Source organism: Salmo salar, chromosome 02, assembly GCF_965601325.2.
Source record: "Salmo salar chromosome 02, fSalSal1, whole genome shotgun sequence".
Classification (NCBI taxonomy): domain Eukaryota; kingdom Metazoa; phylum Chordata; class Actinopteri; order Salmoniformes; family Salmonidae; genus Salmo; species Salmo salar.
Window position 1 is genome coordinate 9,318,168 of NC_138292.1, and position 16,602 is coordinate 9,334,769.

At 40.0% G+C, this 16,602-nt stretch overlaps 1 protein-coding gene across 3 annotated transcripts in view; it reads right to left on the bottom strand.

The window, feature by feature from the left end:
• Positions 1 to 16,602, bottom strand: part of LOC106595550 (gasdermin-E) — an 84,948-nt gene that overhangs the window by 1,841 nt on the left and 66,505 nt on the right. For all 3 annotated transcript variants that reach the window (XM_045697133.2, XM_082959611.1, XM_082959610.1), the window contains exons 7-9: positions 1,181 to 1,308; positions 879 to 1,050; positions 697 to 770 (exon numbers count right to left, since the gene is read on the bottom strand). In XM_045697133.2, the coding sequence (XP_045553089.2) occupies positions 697 to 770; positions 879 to 1,050; positions 1,181 to 1,308 (374 nt within the window). The remainder of the gene's footprint in view (positions 1 to 696; positions 771 to 878; positions 1,051 to 1,180; positions 1,309 to 16,602) is intronic.

Genomic DNA, 16,602 nt, shown 5'->3' on the forward strand with positions numbered 1-16,602 from the left:
ACAGCTGTTTGAGGTAGCTAGCTAGCTAGCTACTACATGTTGTTAATGATTGATGTCAGAATGTAATAACCCAGGGAACTGTATCTATACAATGGTTGAAGCGAGGCAGGGAGTAGCTTTATAAACATTGTTGCTTTATTCATAACCTGAGCATCTTGTTAACAGACATGTAACTGCACTCAGAATGGTGTTCTGCTGCATCCCAATACTCTAACAATGATTATCAATATTGCAGACCGATGGTGATATATTTCTGAAGTAAAATAGACTTTACTCTATAAAGTATGCTGGACTACTGTGGTCTTCCTTGCAATAGGAGCCAAAGATCTGGGCAGTAGCCTATACACTGGTCATAACCCTTGTGTTATAACGTTTGTGTGTGTGGCTCAAACTCACTACTGGGATTGGTCATTATTTAGGATGGTGCATTCAATGTGTAGTGTAATAATTTATCGATGCATATTCACTTTTTTTCATTGACTTTCCCCACCAATATTTTTATGTTAAAAATCGGCACCGGTTACCATCATTGGTGTTACTACTGCTACTGGTGGTACAATGTTATCATAATGGTATAAATATTAGTTTATTTAACATGGAAGATATGCCCCAATACATTTACATGAACAAAAAGCTAGAAAAATGAACTCCAGGTCATACAGGACTGGAGGCTCAATCAAGCAGGTGTGAACTCACCAGGATCTGCAGGGCCTGTAAGACTGGAGGACTGCAACAGGATCCCAACACAGAGAGACCCTCATCTGTCATTCCTGAAGATATAAATATGGACACACATAAAACCACAGTAGTGAACATGGTTTCCCAGGAACTGATCAAATAATAACTGGAGAATAACTGAAAACTGCTCTCTATCTCACCGTCCATGGCACTGACAATGAGGTGGACGGCACTGAGAAGTGAGGATCTGAACTCATCCTCATCCTTCCCAACACATTGGTCTACAAGATCCAGTATGGCCTGGACTGTTTCCCTCTCAGACTCTTCCAGATCACCCAGGTCAGGAGTCTCACCATCACACATCTGATCCAGCTGTATGTATAGATAGAGAGATAGAGAGAGAGAGAGAAAATATGTTACATATATTCGAGGTTAGATATTCATCCCTGCTATTAGGTGTGTGTGTGTGTGTTTGGGCCCTGTTTCTGTACGTCCCACTCACCACACTCTCCAGCACACTGACTGCCTCTCTGTCCACCATGGTTGTCTTGAGGAGCTGGAGCAGAGAGGAACGTGTGACTGCTGACAGGACTGACAGCAGCTGGAAATGACCACTCAGTTTCTCCAGTTCTATCAACACACAACAGACAGACCATGTTACTTTGTCAAAGTGTGGGAACTTCATAATTACTAATCAAAAAGAACAACTTAAATACTGAACATTCCATTCAGTAGACTACATGTTGACCAGACGTTCCATTCAGTAGACTACATGTTGACCAGACGTTCCATCCAGTAGACTACATGTTGACCAGACGTTCCATTCAGTAGACTACATGTTGACCAGACGTTCCATTCAGTAGACTACATGTTGACCAGACGTTCCATTCAGTAGACTACATTACATGTTGACCAGACGTTCCATTCAGTAGACTACATGTTGACCAGACGTTCCATTCAGTAGACTACATTACATGTTGACCAGACGTTCCATTCAGTAGACTACATGTTGACCAGACGTTCCATTCAGTAGACTACATTACATGTTGACCAGACGTTCCCTTCAGTAGACTACATGTTGACCAGACGTTCCATTCAGTAGACTACATTACATGTTGACCAGATGTTCCATTCAGTAGAATACATGTTGACCAGACGTTCCATTCAGTAGACTATATTACATGTTGACCAGATGTTACATTCAGTAGACTACATGTTGACCAGACGTTCCATTCAGTAGACTATATTACATGTTGACCAGATGTTCCATTCAGTAGACTACATTACATGTTGACCAAACGTTCCTTTCAGTAGACTACATGTTGACCAGACGTTCCATTCAGTAGACTACATTACATGTTGACCAGATGTTCCATTCAGTAGAATACATGTTGACCAGACGTTCCATTCAGTAGACTACATGTTGACCAGACATTCCATTCAGTAGACTACATGATGACCAGACGTTCCATTCAGTAGACTACATTACATGTTGACCAGATGTTCCATTCAGTAGACTACATTACATGTTGACCAGACGTTCCATTCAGTAGACTACATTACATGTTGACCAGACGTTCCATTCAGTAGACTACATTACATGTTGACCAAACGTTCCATTCAGTAGACTACATGTTGACCAGATGTTCCATTCAGTAGACGACATTACATGTTGACGAGACGTTCCATTCAGTAGACTACATTACATGTTGACCAAACGTTCCATTCAGTAGACTACATGTTGACTAGATGTTCCATTCAGTAGACTAAATTACATGTTGACCAAACGTTCCATTCAGTAGACTACATGTTCACCAAACATTCCATTCAGTAGACTACATTACATGCTGACCAAACGTTCCATTCAGTAGACTACATTACATGTTGACCAGACATTCCATTCAGTAGACTACATGTTGACCAGACGTTCCATTCAGTAGACTACATTACATGTTGACCAAACGTTCCATTCAGTAGACTACATGTTGACCAGATGTTCCATTCAGTAGACTACATTACATGTTGACCAGACGTTCCATTCAGTAGACTACATTACATGTTGACCAAACGTTCCATTCAGTAGACTACATGTTGACCAGATGTTCCATTCAGTAGACTACATTACATGTTGACCAAACGTTCCATTCAGTAGACTACATGTTGACCAGATGTTCCATTCAGTAGACTACATTACATGTTGACCAAACGTTCCATTCAGTAGACTACATTACATGTTGACCAGACATTCCATTCAGTAGACGACATATTGACCAGACGTTCCATTCAGTAGACTACATTACATGTTGACCAGACGTTCCATTCAGTAGACTACATTACATGTTGACCAAACGTTCCATTCAGTAGACTACATGTTGAACAGATGTTCCATTCAGTAGACTACATTACATGTTGACAAGACGTTCCATTCAGTAGACTACATTACATGTTGACCAGACGTTCCATTCAGTAGACTACATTACATGTTGACCAGATGTTCCATTCAGTAGACTACATTACATGTTGACCAGACGTTCCATTCAGTAGACTACATGTTGACCAGACGTTCCATTCAGTAGACTACATTACATGTTGACCAGACGTTCCCTTCAGTAGACTACATGTTGACCAGACGTTCCATTCAGTAGACTACATTACATGTTGACCAGATGTTCCATTCAGTAGACTACATTACATGTTGACCAGACGTTCCATTCAGTAGACTACATGTTGACCAGACGTTCCATCCAGTAGACTACATGTTGACCAGACGTTCCATTCAGTAGACTACATGTTGACCAGACGTTCCATTCAGTAGACTACATGTTGACCAGACGTTCCATTCAGTAGACTACATTACATGTTGACCAGACGTTCCATTCAGTAGACTACATGTTGACCAGACGTTCCATTCAGTAGACTACATTACATGTTGACCAGACGTTCCATTCAGTAGACTACATGTTGACCAGACGTTCCATTCAGTAGACTACATTACATGTTGACCAGACGTTCCCTTCAGTAGACTACATGTTGACCAGACGTTCCATTCAGTAGACTACATTACATGTTGACCAGATGTTCCATTCAGTAGAATACATGTTGACCAGACGTTCCATTCAGTAGACTATATTACATGTTGACCAGATGTTACATTCAGTAGACTACATGTTGACCAGACGTTCCATTCAGTAGACTATATTACATGTTGACCAGATGTTCCATTCAGTAGACTACATTACATGTTGACCAAACGTTCCATTCAGTAGACTACATGTTGACCAGACGTTCCATTCAGTAGACTACATTACATGTTGACCAGATGTTCCATTCAGTAGAATACATGTTGACCAGACGTTCCATTCAGTAGACTACATGTTGACCAGACATTCCATTCAGGAGACTACATGATGACCAGACGTTCCATTCAGTAGACTACATTACATGTTGACCAGATGTTCCATTCAGTAGACTACATTGCATGTTGACCAGACGTTCCATTCAGTAGACTACATTACATGTTGACCAGACGTTCCATTCAGTAGACTACATTACATGTTGACCAAACGTTCCATTCAGTAGACTACATGTTGACCAGATGTTCCATTCAGTAGACGACATTACATGTTGACCAGACGTTCCATTCAGTAGACTACATTACATGTTGACCAAACGTTCCATTCAGTAGACTACATGTTGACTAGATGTTCCATTCAGTAGACTAAATTACATGTTGACCAAACGTTCCATTCAGTAGACTACATGTTCACCAAACATTCCATTCAGTAGACTACATTACATGCTGACCAAACGTTCCATTCAGTAGACTACATTACATGTTGACCAGACATTCCATTCAGTAGACTACATGTTGACCAGACGTTCCATTCAGTAGACTACATTACATGTTGACCAAACGTTCCATTCAGTAGACTACATGTTGACCAGATGTTCCATTCAGTAGACTACATTACATGTTGACCAGACGTTCCATTCAGTAGACTACATTACATGTTGACCAAACGTTCCATTCAGTAGACTACATGTTGACCAGATGTTCCATTCAGTAGACTACATTACATGTTGACCAAACGTTCCATTCAGTAGACTACATGTTGACCAGATGTTCCATTCAGTAGACTACATTACATGTTGACCAAACGTTCCATTCAGTAGACTACATTACATGTTGACCAGACATTCCATTCAGTAGACTACATATTGACCAGACGTTCCATTCAGTAGACTACATTACATGTTGACCAGACGTTCCATTCAGTAGACTACATTACATGTTGACCAAACGTTCCATTCAGTAGACTACATGTTGAACAGATGTTCCATTCAGTAGACTACATTACATGTTGACAAGACGTTCCATTCAGTAGACTACATTACATGTTGACCAGACGTTCCATTCAGTAGACTACATTACATGTTGACCAGATGTTCCATTCAGTAGACTACATTACATGTTGACCAGACGTTCCATTCAGTAGACTACATGTTGACCAGACGTTCCATTCAGTAGACTACATTACATGTTGACCAGACGTTCCCTTCAGTAGACTACATGTTGACCAGACGTTCCATTCAGTAGACTACATTACATGTTGACCAGATGTTCCATTCAGTAGACTACATTACATGTTGACCAGACGTTCCATTCAGTAGACTACATGTTGACCAGACGTTCCATTCAGTAGACTACATTACATGTTGACCAGACGTTCCCTTCAGTAGACTACATGTTGACCAGACGTTCCATTCAGAAGACTACATTACATGTTGACCAGACGTTCCATTCAGTAGACTATATTACATGTTGACCAGATGTTCCATTCAGTAGACTACATGTTGACCAGACGTTCCATTCAGTAGACTATATTACATGTTGACCAGATGTTCCATTCAGTAGACTACATTACATGTTGACCAAACGTTCCATTCAGTAGACTACATGTTGACCAGACGTTCCATTCAGTAGACTACATTACATGTTGACCAGATGTTCCATTCAGTAGACTACATGTTGACCAGACATTCCATTCAGTAGACTACATGTTGACCAGACATTCCATTCAGTAGACTACATGATGACCAGACGTTCCATTCAGTAGACTACATTACATGTTGACCAGATGTTCCATTCAGTAGACTACATTACATGTTGACCAGATGTTCCATTCAGTAGACTACATGTTGACCAGACTTTCCATTCAGTAGACTACATTACATGTTGACCAGACGTTCCATTCAGTAGACTACATTACATGTTGACCAGACGTTCCATTCAGTAGAGTACATTACATGTTGACCAAACGTTCCATTCAGTAGACTACATGTTGACCAGATGTTCCATTCAGTAGACTACATTACATGTTGACCAAACGTTCCATTCAGTAGACTACATGTTCACCAAACATTCCATTCAGTAGACTACATTACATGCTGACCAAACGTTCCATTCAGTAGACTACATTACATGTTGACCAGACGTTCCATTCAGTAGACTACATGTTGACCAGACGTTCCATTCAGTAGACTACATTACATGTTGACCAGACGTTCCATTCAGTAGACTACATTACATGTTGACCAGACGTTCCATTCAGTAGACTACATTACATGTTGACCAGATGTTCCATTCAGTAGACTACATGTTGACCAGACGTTCCATTCAGTAGACTACATTACATGTTGACCAAATGTTCCATTCAGTAGACTACATGTTGACCAGACGTTCCATTCAGTAGACTACATTACATGTTGACCAGACGTTCCATTCAGTAGACTACATTACATGTTGACCAGACCTTCCATTCAGTAGACTACATTACATGTTGACCAGATGTTCCATTCAGTAGACTACATGTTGACCAGACGTTCCATTCAGTAGACTACATTACATGTTGACCAGATGTTCCATTCAGTAGACTACATTACATGTTGACCAGACGTTCCATTCAGTAGACTACAGTACATGTTGACCAAACGTTCCATTCAGTAGACTACATGTTGACCAGATGTTCCATTCAGTAGACTACATTACATGTTGACCAAACGTTCCATTCAGTAGACTACATGTTCACCAAACATTCCATTCAGTAGACTACATTACATGTTGACCAAACGTTCCATTCAGTAGACTACATTACATGTTGACCAGACGTTCTATTCAGTAGACTACATGTTGACCAGACGTTCCATTCAGTAGACTACATTACATGTTGACCAGACGTTCCATTCAGTAGACTACATTACATGTTGACCAGACGTTCCATTCAGTAGACTACATTACATGTTGACCAAATGTTCCATTCAGTAGACTACATGTTGACCAGATGTTCCATTCAGTAGACTACATTACATGTTGACCAAATGTTCCATTCAGTAGACTACATGTTGACCAGATGTTCCATTCAGTAGACTACATTACATGTTGACCAGAAGTTCCATTCAGTAGACTACATTACATGTTGACCAGATGTTCCATTCAGTAGACTACATGTTGACTAGATGTTCCATTCAGTAGACTACATGTTGACCAGACGTTGCATTCAGTAGACTACATTACATGTTGACCAGACATTCCATTCAGTAGACTACATGTTGACCAGACGTTCCATTCAGTAGACTACATTACATGTTGACCAGACGTTCCATTCAGTAGACTACATTACATGTTGACCAGATGTTCCATTCAGTAGACTACATTACATGTTGACCAGACGTTCCATTCAGTAGACTACATGTTGACCAGACGTTCCATTCAGTAGACTACATTACATGTTGACCGGACGTTCCCTTCAGTAGACTACATGTTGACCAGACGTTCCATTCAGTAGACTACATTACATGTTGACCAGATGTTCCATTCAGTAGACTACATGTTGACCAGACGTTCCATTCAGTAGACTACATGTTGACCAGACATTCCATTCAGTAGATTTCAAGTTGACCAGACGTTCCATTCAGTAGACTACATTACATGTTGACCAGACATTCCATTCAGTAGACTACATGTTGACCAGACGTTCCATTCATTAGATTTCATTACATGTTGACCAGATGTTCCATTCAGTAGACTACATTACATGTTGACCAGACGTTCCATTCAGTAGACTACATTACATGTTGACCAGACGTTCCATTCAGTAGACTACATTACATGTTCACCAAACGTTCCATTCAGTAGACTACATGTTGACCAGATGTTCCATTCAGTAGACTACATTACATGTTGACCAGACGTTCCGTTCAGTAGACTACATTACATGTTGACCAAACGTTCCATTCAGTAGACTACATCTTGACCAGATGTTCCATTCAGTAGACTACATTACATGTTGACCAGGCATTCCATTCAGTAGACTACATTACATGTTGACCAAACGTTCCATTCAGTAGACTACATGTTGACTAGATGTTCCATTCAGTAGACTACATTACATGTTGACCAAACGTTCCATTCAGTAGACTACATGTTCACCAAACATTCCATTCAGTAGACTACATTACATGCTGACCAAACGTTCCATTCAGTAGACTACATGTTGACCAGATGTTCCATTCAGTAGACTCCATTACATGTTGACCAAACGTTCCATTCAGTAGACTACATGTTGACCAGATGTTCCATTCAGTAGACTACATTACATGTTGACCAAACGTTCCATTCAGTAGACTACATTACATGTTGACCAGACATTCCATTCAGTAGACTACATGTTGACCAGACGTTCCATTCAGTAGACTACATTACATGTTGACCAGACGTTCCATTCAGTAGACTACATTACATGTTGACCAAACGTTCCATTCAGTAGACTACATGTTGACCAGATGTTCCATTCAGTAGACTACATTACATGTTGACCAGACGTTCCATTCAGTAGACTACATTACATGTTGACCAAACGTTCCATTCAGTAGACTACATGTTGACCAGATGTTCCATTCAGTAGACTACATTACATGTTGACCAGACGTTCCATTCAGTAGACTACATTACATGTTGACCAAACGTTCCATTCAGTAGACTACATGTTGACTAGATGTTCCATTCAGTAGACTACATTACATGTTGACCAAACGTTCCATTCAGTAGACTACATGTTCACCAAACATTCCATTCAGTAGACTACATTACATGCTGACCAAACGTTCCATTCAGTAGACTACATGTTGACCAGATGTTCCATTCAGAAGACTCCATTACATGTTGACCAGATTTTCCATTCAGTAGACTACATTACATGTTGACCAAACGTTCCATTCAGTAGACTACATTACATGTTGACCAGACATTCCATTCAGTAGACTACATGTTGACCAGACGTTCCATTCAGTAGACTACATTACATGTTGACCAGACGTTCCATTCAGTAGACTACATTACATGTTGACCAGATGTTCCATTCAGTAGACTACATTACATGTTGACAAGACGTTCCATTCAGTAGACTACATTACATGTTGACCAGACGTTCCATTCAGTAGACTACATTACATGTTGACCAGATGTTCCATTCAGTAGACTACATTACATGTTGACCAGACGTTCCATTCAGTAGACTACATGTTGACCAGACGTTCCATTCAGTAGACTACATTACATGTTGACCAGATGTTCCATTCAGTAGACTACATTACATGTTGACCAGACGTTCCATTCAGTAGACTACATGTTGACCAGACGTTCCATTCAGTAGACTACATTACATGTTGACCAGACTTTCCCTTCAGTAGACTACATGTTGACCAGACGTTCCATTCAGAAGACTACATTACATGTTGACCAGACGTTCCATTCAGTAGACTATATTACATGTTGACCAGATGTTCCATTCAGTAGACTACATGTTGACCAGACGTTCCATTCAGTAGACTATATTACATGTTGACCAGATGTTCCATTCAGTAGACTACATTACATGTTGACCAAACGTTCCATTCAGTAGACTACATGTTGACCAGACGTTCCATTCAGTAGACTACATTACATGTTGACCAGATGTTCCATTCAGTAGACTACATGTTGACCAGACATTCCATTCAGTAGACTACATGTTGACCAGACATTCCATTCAGTAGACTACATGATGACCAGACGTTCCATTCAGTAGACTACATTACATGTTGACCAGATGTTCCATTCAGTAGACTACATTACATGTTGACCAGATGTTCCATTCAGTAGACTACATGTTGACCAGACTTTCCATTCAGTAGACTACATTACATGTTGACCAGACGTTCCATTCAGTAGACTACATGTTGACCAGACGTTCCATTCAGTAGACTACATTACATGTTGACCAGACGTTCCATTCTGTAGACTACATTACATGTTGACCAGACGTTCCATCCAGTAGACTACATTACATGTTGACCAAATGTTCCATTCAGTAGACTACATGTTGACCAGATGTTCCATTCAGTAGACTACATTACATGTTTACCAGAAGTTCCATTCAGTAGACTACATTACATGTTGACCAAACGTTCCATTCAGTAGACTACATGTTGACCAGATGTTCCATTCAGTAGACTACATGTTGACTAGATGTTCCATTCAGTAGACTACATGTTGACCAGGCATTCCATTCAGTAGACTACATGTTGACCAGACGTTGCATTCAGTAGACTACATTACATGTTGACCAGACATTCCATTCAGTAGACTACATGTTGACCAGACGTTCCATTCAGTAGACTACATTACATGTTGACCAGACGTTCCATTCAGTAGACTACATTACATGTTGACCAGATGTTCCATTCAGTAGACTACATTACATGTTGACCAGACGTTCCATTCAGTAGACTACATGTTGACCAGACGTTCCATTCAGTAGACTACATTACATGTTGACCGGACGTTCCCTTCAGTAGAATACATGTTGACCAGACGTTCCATTCAGTAGACTACATTACATGTTGACCAGATGTTCCATTCAGTAGACTACATGTTGACCAGACGTTCCATTCAGTAGACTACATGTTGACCAGACATTCCATTCAGTAGATTTCAAGTTGACCAGAAGTTCCATTCAGTAGACTACATTACATGTTGACCAGACATTCCATTCAGTAGACTACATGTTGACCAGACGTTCCATTCAGTAGACTACATTACATGTTGACCAGATGTTCCATTCAGTAGACTACATTACATGTTGACCAGACGTTCCATTCAGTAGACTACATTACATGTTGACCAGACGTTCCATTCAGTAGACTACATTACATGTTCACCAAACGTTCCATTCAGTAGACTACATGTTGACCAGATGTTCCATTCAGTAGACTACATTACATGTTGACCAGACGTTCCATTCAGTAGACTACATTACATGTTGACCAAACGTTCCATTCAGTAGACTACATGTTGACCAGATGTTCCATTCAGTAGACTACATTACATGTTGACCAGGCATTCCATTCAGTAGACTACATTACATGTTGACCAAACGTTCCATTCAGTAGACTACATGTTGACTAGATGTTCCATTCAGTAGAGTACATTACATGTTGACAAAACATTCCATTCAGTAGACTACATGTTCACCAAACATTCCATTCAGTAGACTACATTACATGCTGACCAAACGTTCCATTCAGTAGACTACATGTTGACCAGATGTTCCATTCAGTAGACTCCATTACATGTTGACCAGACGTTCCATTCAGTAGACTACATTACATGTTGACCAAACGTTCCATTCAGTAGACTACATGTTGACCAGATGTTCCATTCAGTAGACTACATTACATGTTGACCAAACGTTCCATTCAGTAGACAACATTACATGTTGACCGGACATTCCATTCAGTAGACTACATGTTGACCAGACGTTCCATTCAGTAGACTACATTACATGTTGACCAGACGTTCCATTCAGTAGACTACATTACATGTTGACCAAACGTTCCATTCAGTAGACTACATGTTGACCAGATGTTCCATTCAGTAGACTACATTACATGTTGACCAGACGTTCCATTCAGTAGACTACATTACATGTTGACCAAACGTTCCATTCAGTAGACTACATGTTGACCAGATGTTCCATTCAGTAGACTACATTACATGTTGACCAGACGTTCCATTCAGTAGACTACATTACATGTTGACCAAACGTTCCATTCAGTAGACTACATGTTGACCAGATGTTCCATTCAGTAGACTACATTACATGTTGACCAGACGTTCCATTCAGTAGACTACATGTTGACCAGACGTTCCATTCAGTAGACTACATTACATTTTGACCAAACTTTCCCTTCAGTAGACTACATGTTGACCAGACGTTCCATTCAGTAGACTACATTACATGTTGACCAGATGTTCCATTCAGTAGACTACATTACATGTTGACCAGACGTTCCATTCAGTAGACTACATGTTGACCAGACGTTCCATTCAGTAGACTACATTACATGTTGACCAGACGTTCCCTTCAGTAGAATACATGTTGACCAGACGTTCCATTCAGAAGACTACATTACATGTTGACCAGACGTTCCATTCAGTAGACTATATTACATGTTGACCAGATGTTCCATTCAGTAGACTACATGTTGACCAGACGTTCCATTCAGTAGACTATATTACATGTTGACCAGATGTTCCATTCAGTAGACTACATTACATGTTGACCAAACGTTCCATTCAGTAGACTACATGTTGACCAGACGTTCCATTCAGAAGACTACATTACATGTTGACCAGACGTTCCATTCAGTAGACTATATTACATGTTGACCAGATGTTCCATTCAGTAGACTACATGTTGACCAGACGTTCCATTCAGTAGACTATATTACATGTTGACCAGATGTTCCATTCAGTAGACTACATTACATGTTGACCAAACGTTCCATTCAGTAGACTACATGTTGACCAGACGTTCCATTCAGTAGACTACATTACATGTTGACCAAACGTTCCATTCAGTAGACTACATGTTCACCAAACATTCCATTCAGTAGACTACATTACATGCTGACCAAACGTTCCATTCAGTAGACTACATGTTGACCAGATGTTCCATTCAGTAGACTCCATTACATGTTAACCAGACGTTCCATTCAGTAGACTACATTACATGTTGACCAAACGTTCCATTCAGTAGACTACATGTTGACCAGATGTTCCATTCAGTAGACTACATTACATGTTGACCAAACGTTCCATTCAGTAGACTACATTACATGTTGACCAGACATTCCATTCAGTAGACTACATGTTGACCAGACGTTCCATTCAGTAGACTACATTACATGTTGACCAGACGTTCCATTCAGTAGACTACATTACATGTTGACCAAACGTTCCATTCAGTAGACTACATGTTGACCAGATGTTCCATTCAGTAGACTACATTACATGTTGACCAGACGTTCCATTCAGTAGACTACATTACATGTTGACCAAACGTTCCATTCAGTAGACTACATGTTGACCAGATGTTCCATTCAGTAGACTACATTACATGTTGACCAGACGTTCCATTCAGTAGACTACATTACATGTTGACCAAACGTTCCATTCAGTAGACTACATGTTGACTAGATGTTCCATTCAGTAGACTACATTACATGTTGACCAAACGTTCCATTCAGTAGACTACATGTTCACCAAACATTCCATTCAGTAGACTACATTACATGCTGACCAAACGTTCCATTCAGTAGACTACATGTTGACCAGATGTTCCATTCAGAAGACTCCATTACATGTTGACCAGATTTTCCATTCAGTAGACTACATTACATGTTGACCAAACGTTCCATTCAGTAGACTACATTACATGTTGACCAGACATTCCATTCAGTAGACTACATGTTGACCAGACGTTCCATTCAGTAGACTACATTACATGTTGACCAGACGTTCCATTCAGTAGACTACATTACATGTTGACCAGATGTTCCATTCAGTAGACTACATTACATGTTGACAAGACGTTCCATTCAGTAGACTACATTACATGTTGACCAGACGTTCCATTCAGTAGACTACATTACATGTTGACCAGATGTTCCATTCAGTAGACTACATTACATGTTGACCAGACGTTCCATTCAGTAGACTACATGTTGACCAGACGTTCCATTCAGTAGACTACATTACATTTTGACCAAACATTCCCTTCAGTAGACTACATGTTGACCAGACGTTCCATTCAGTAGACTACATTACATGTTGACCAGATGTTCCATTCAGTAGACTACATTACATGTTGACCAGACGTTCCATTCAGTAGACTACATGTTGACCAGACGTTCCATTCAGTAGACTACATTACATGTTGACCAGACGTTCCCTTCAGTAGAATACATGTTGACCAGACGTTCCATTCAGAAGACTACATTACATGTTGACCAGACGTTCCATTCAGTAGACTATATTACATGTTGACCAGATGTTCCATTCAGTAGACTACATGTTGACCAGACGTTCCATTCAGTAGACTATATTACATGTTGACCAGATGTTCCATTCAGTAGACTACATTACATGTTGACCAAACGTTCCATTCAGTAGACTACATGTTGACCAGACGTTCCATTCAGTAGACTACATTACATGTTGACCAAACGTTCCATTCAGTAGACTACATGTTCACCAAACATTCCATTCAGTAGACTACATTACATGCTGACCAAACGTTCCATTCAGTAGACTACATGTTGACCAGATGTTCCATTCAGTAGACTCCATTACATGTTAACCAGACGTTCCATTCAGTAGACTACATTACATGTTGACCAAACGTTCCATTCAGTAGACTACATGTTGACTAGATGTTCCATTCAGTAGACTACATTACATGTTGACCAAACGTTCCATTCAGTAGACTACATTACATGTTGACCAGACATTCCATTCAGTAGACTACATGTTGACCAGACGTTCCATTCAGTAGACTACATTACATGTTGACCAGACGTTCCATTCAGTAGACTACATTACATGTTGACCAAACGTTCCATTCAGTAGACTACATGTTGACCAGATGTTCCATTCAGTAGACTACATTACATGTTGACCAGACGTTCCATTCAGTAGACTACATTACATGTTGACCAAACGTTCCATTCAGTAGACTACATGTTGACCAGATGTTCCATTCAGTAGACTACATTACATGTTGACCAGACGTTCCATTCAGTAGACTACATTACATGTTGACCAAACGTTCCATTCAGTAGACTACATGTTGACTAGATGTTCCATTCAGTAGACTACATTACATGTTGACCAAACGTTCCATTCAGTAGACTACATGTTCACCAAACATTCCATTCAGTAGACTACATTACATGCTGACCAAACGTTCCATTCAGTAGACTACATGTTGACCAGATGTTCCATTCAGAAGACTCCATTACATGTTGACCAGATTTTCCATTCAGTAGACTACATTACATGTTGACCAAACGTTCCATTCAGTAGACTACATTACATGTTGACCAGACATTCCATTCAGTAGACTACATGTTGACCAGACGTTCCATTCAGTAGACTACATTACATGTTGACCAGACGTTCCATTCAGTAGACTACATTACATGTTGACCAGATGTTCCATTCAGTAGACTACATTACATGTTGACAAGACGTTCCATTCAGTAGACTACATTACATGTTGACCAGACGTTCCATTCAGTAGACTACATTACATGTTGACCAGATGTTCCATTCAGTAGACTACATTACATGTTGACCAGACGTTCCATTCAGTAGACTACATGTTGACCAGACGTTCCATTCAGTAGACTACATTACATTTTGACCAAACTTTCCCTTCAGTAGACTACATGTTGACCAGACGTTCCATTCAGTAGACTACATTACATGTTGACCAGATGTTCCATTCAGTAGACTACATTACATGTTGACCAGACGTTCCATTCAGTAGACTACATGTTGACCAGACGTTCCATTCAGTAGACTACATTACATGTTGACCAGACGTTCCCTTCAGTAGAATACATGTTGACCAGACGTTCCATTCAGAAGACTACATTACATGTTGACCAGACGTTCCATTCAGTAGACTATATTACATGTTGACCAGATGTTCCATTCAGTAGACTACATGTTGACCAGACGTTCCATTCAGTAGACTATATTACATGTTGACCAGATGTTCCATTCAGTAGACTACATTACATGTTGACCAAACGTTCCATTCAGTAGACTACATGTTGACCAGACGTTCCATTCAGTAGACTACATTACATGTTGACCAAACGTTCCATTCAGTAGACTACATGTTGACCAGATGTTCCATTCAGTAGACTACATTACATGTTGACCAGACGTTCCATTCAGTAGACTACATTACATGTTGACCAAACGTTCCATTCAGTAGACTACATGTTGACCAGATGTTCCATTCAGTAGACTACATTACATGTTGACCAAACGTTCCATTCAGTAGACTACATGTTGACCAGATGTTCCATTCAGTAGACTACATTACATGTTGACCAAACGTTCCATTCAGTAGACTACATTACATGTTGACCAGACATTCCATTCAGTAGACTAAATATTGACCAGACGTTCCATTCAGTAGACTACATTACATGTTGACCAGACGTTCCATTCAGTAGACTACATTACATGTTGACCAAACGTTCATTTCAGTAGACTACATGTTGAACAGATGTTCCATTCAGTAGACTACATTACATGTTGACAAGACGTTCCATTCAGTAGACTACATTACATGTTGACCAGACGTTCCATTCAGTAGACTACATTACATGTTGACCAGATGTTCCATTCAGTAGACTACATTACATGTTGACCAGACGTTCCATTCAGTAGACTACATGTTGACCAGACGTTCCATTCAGTAGACTACATTACATGTTGACCAGACGTTCCCTTCAGTAGACTACATG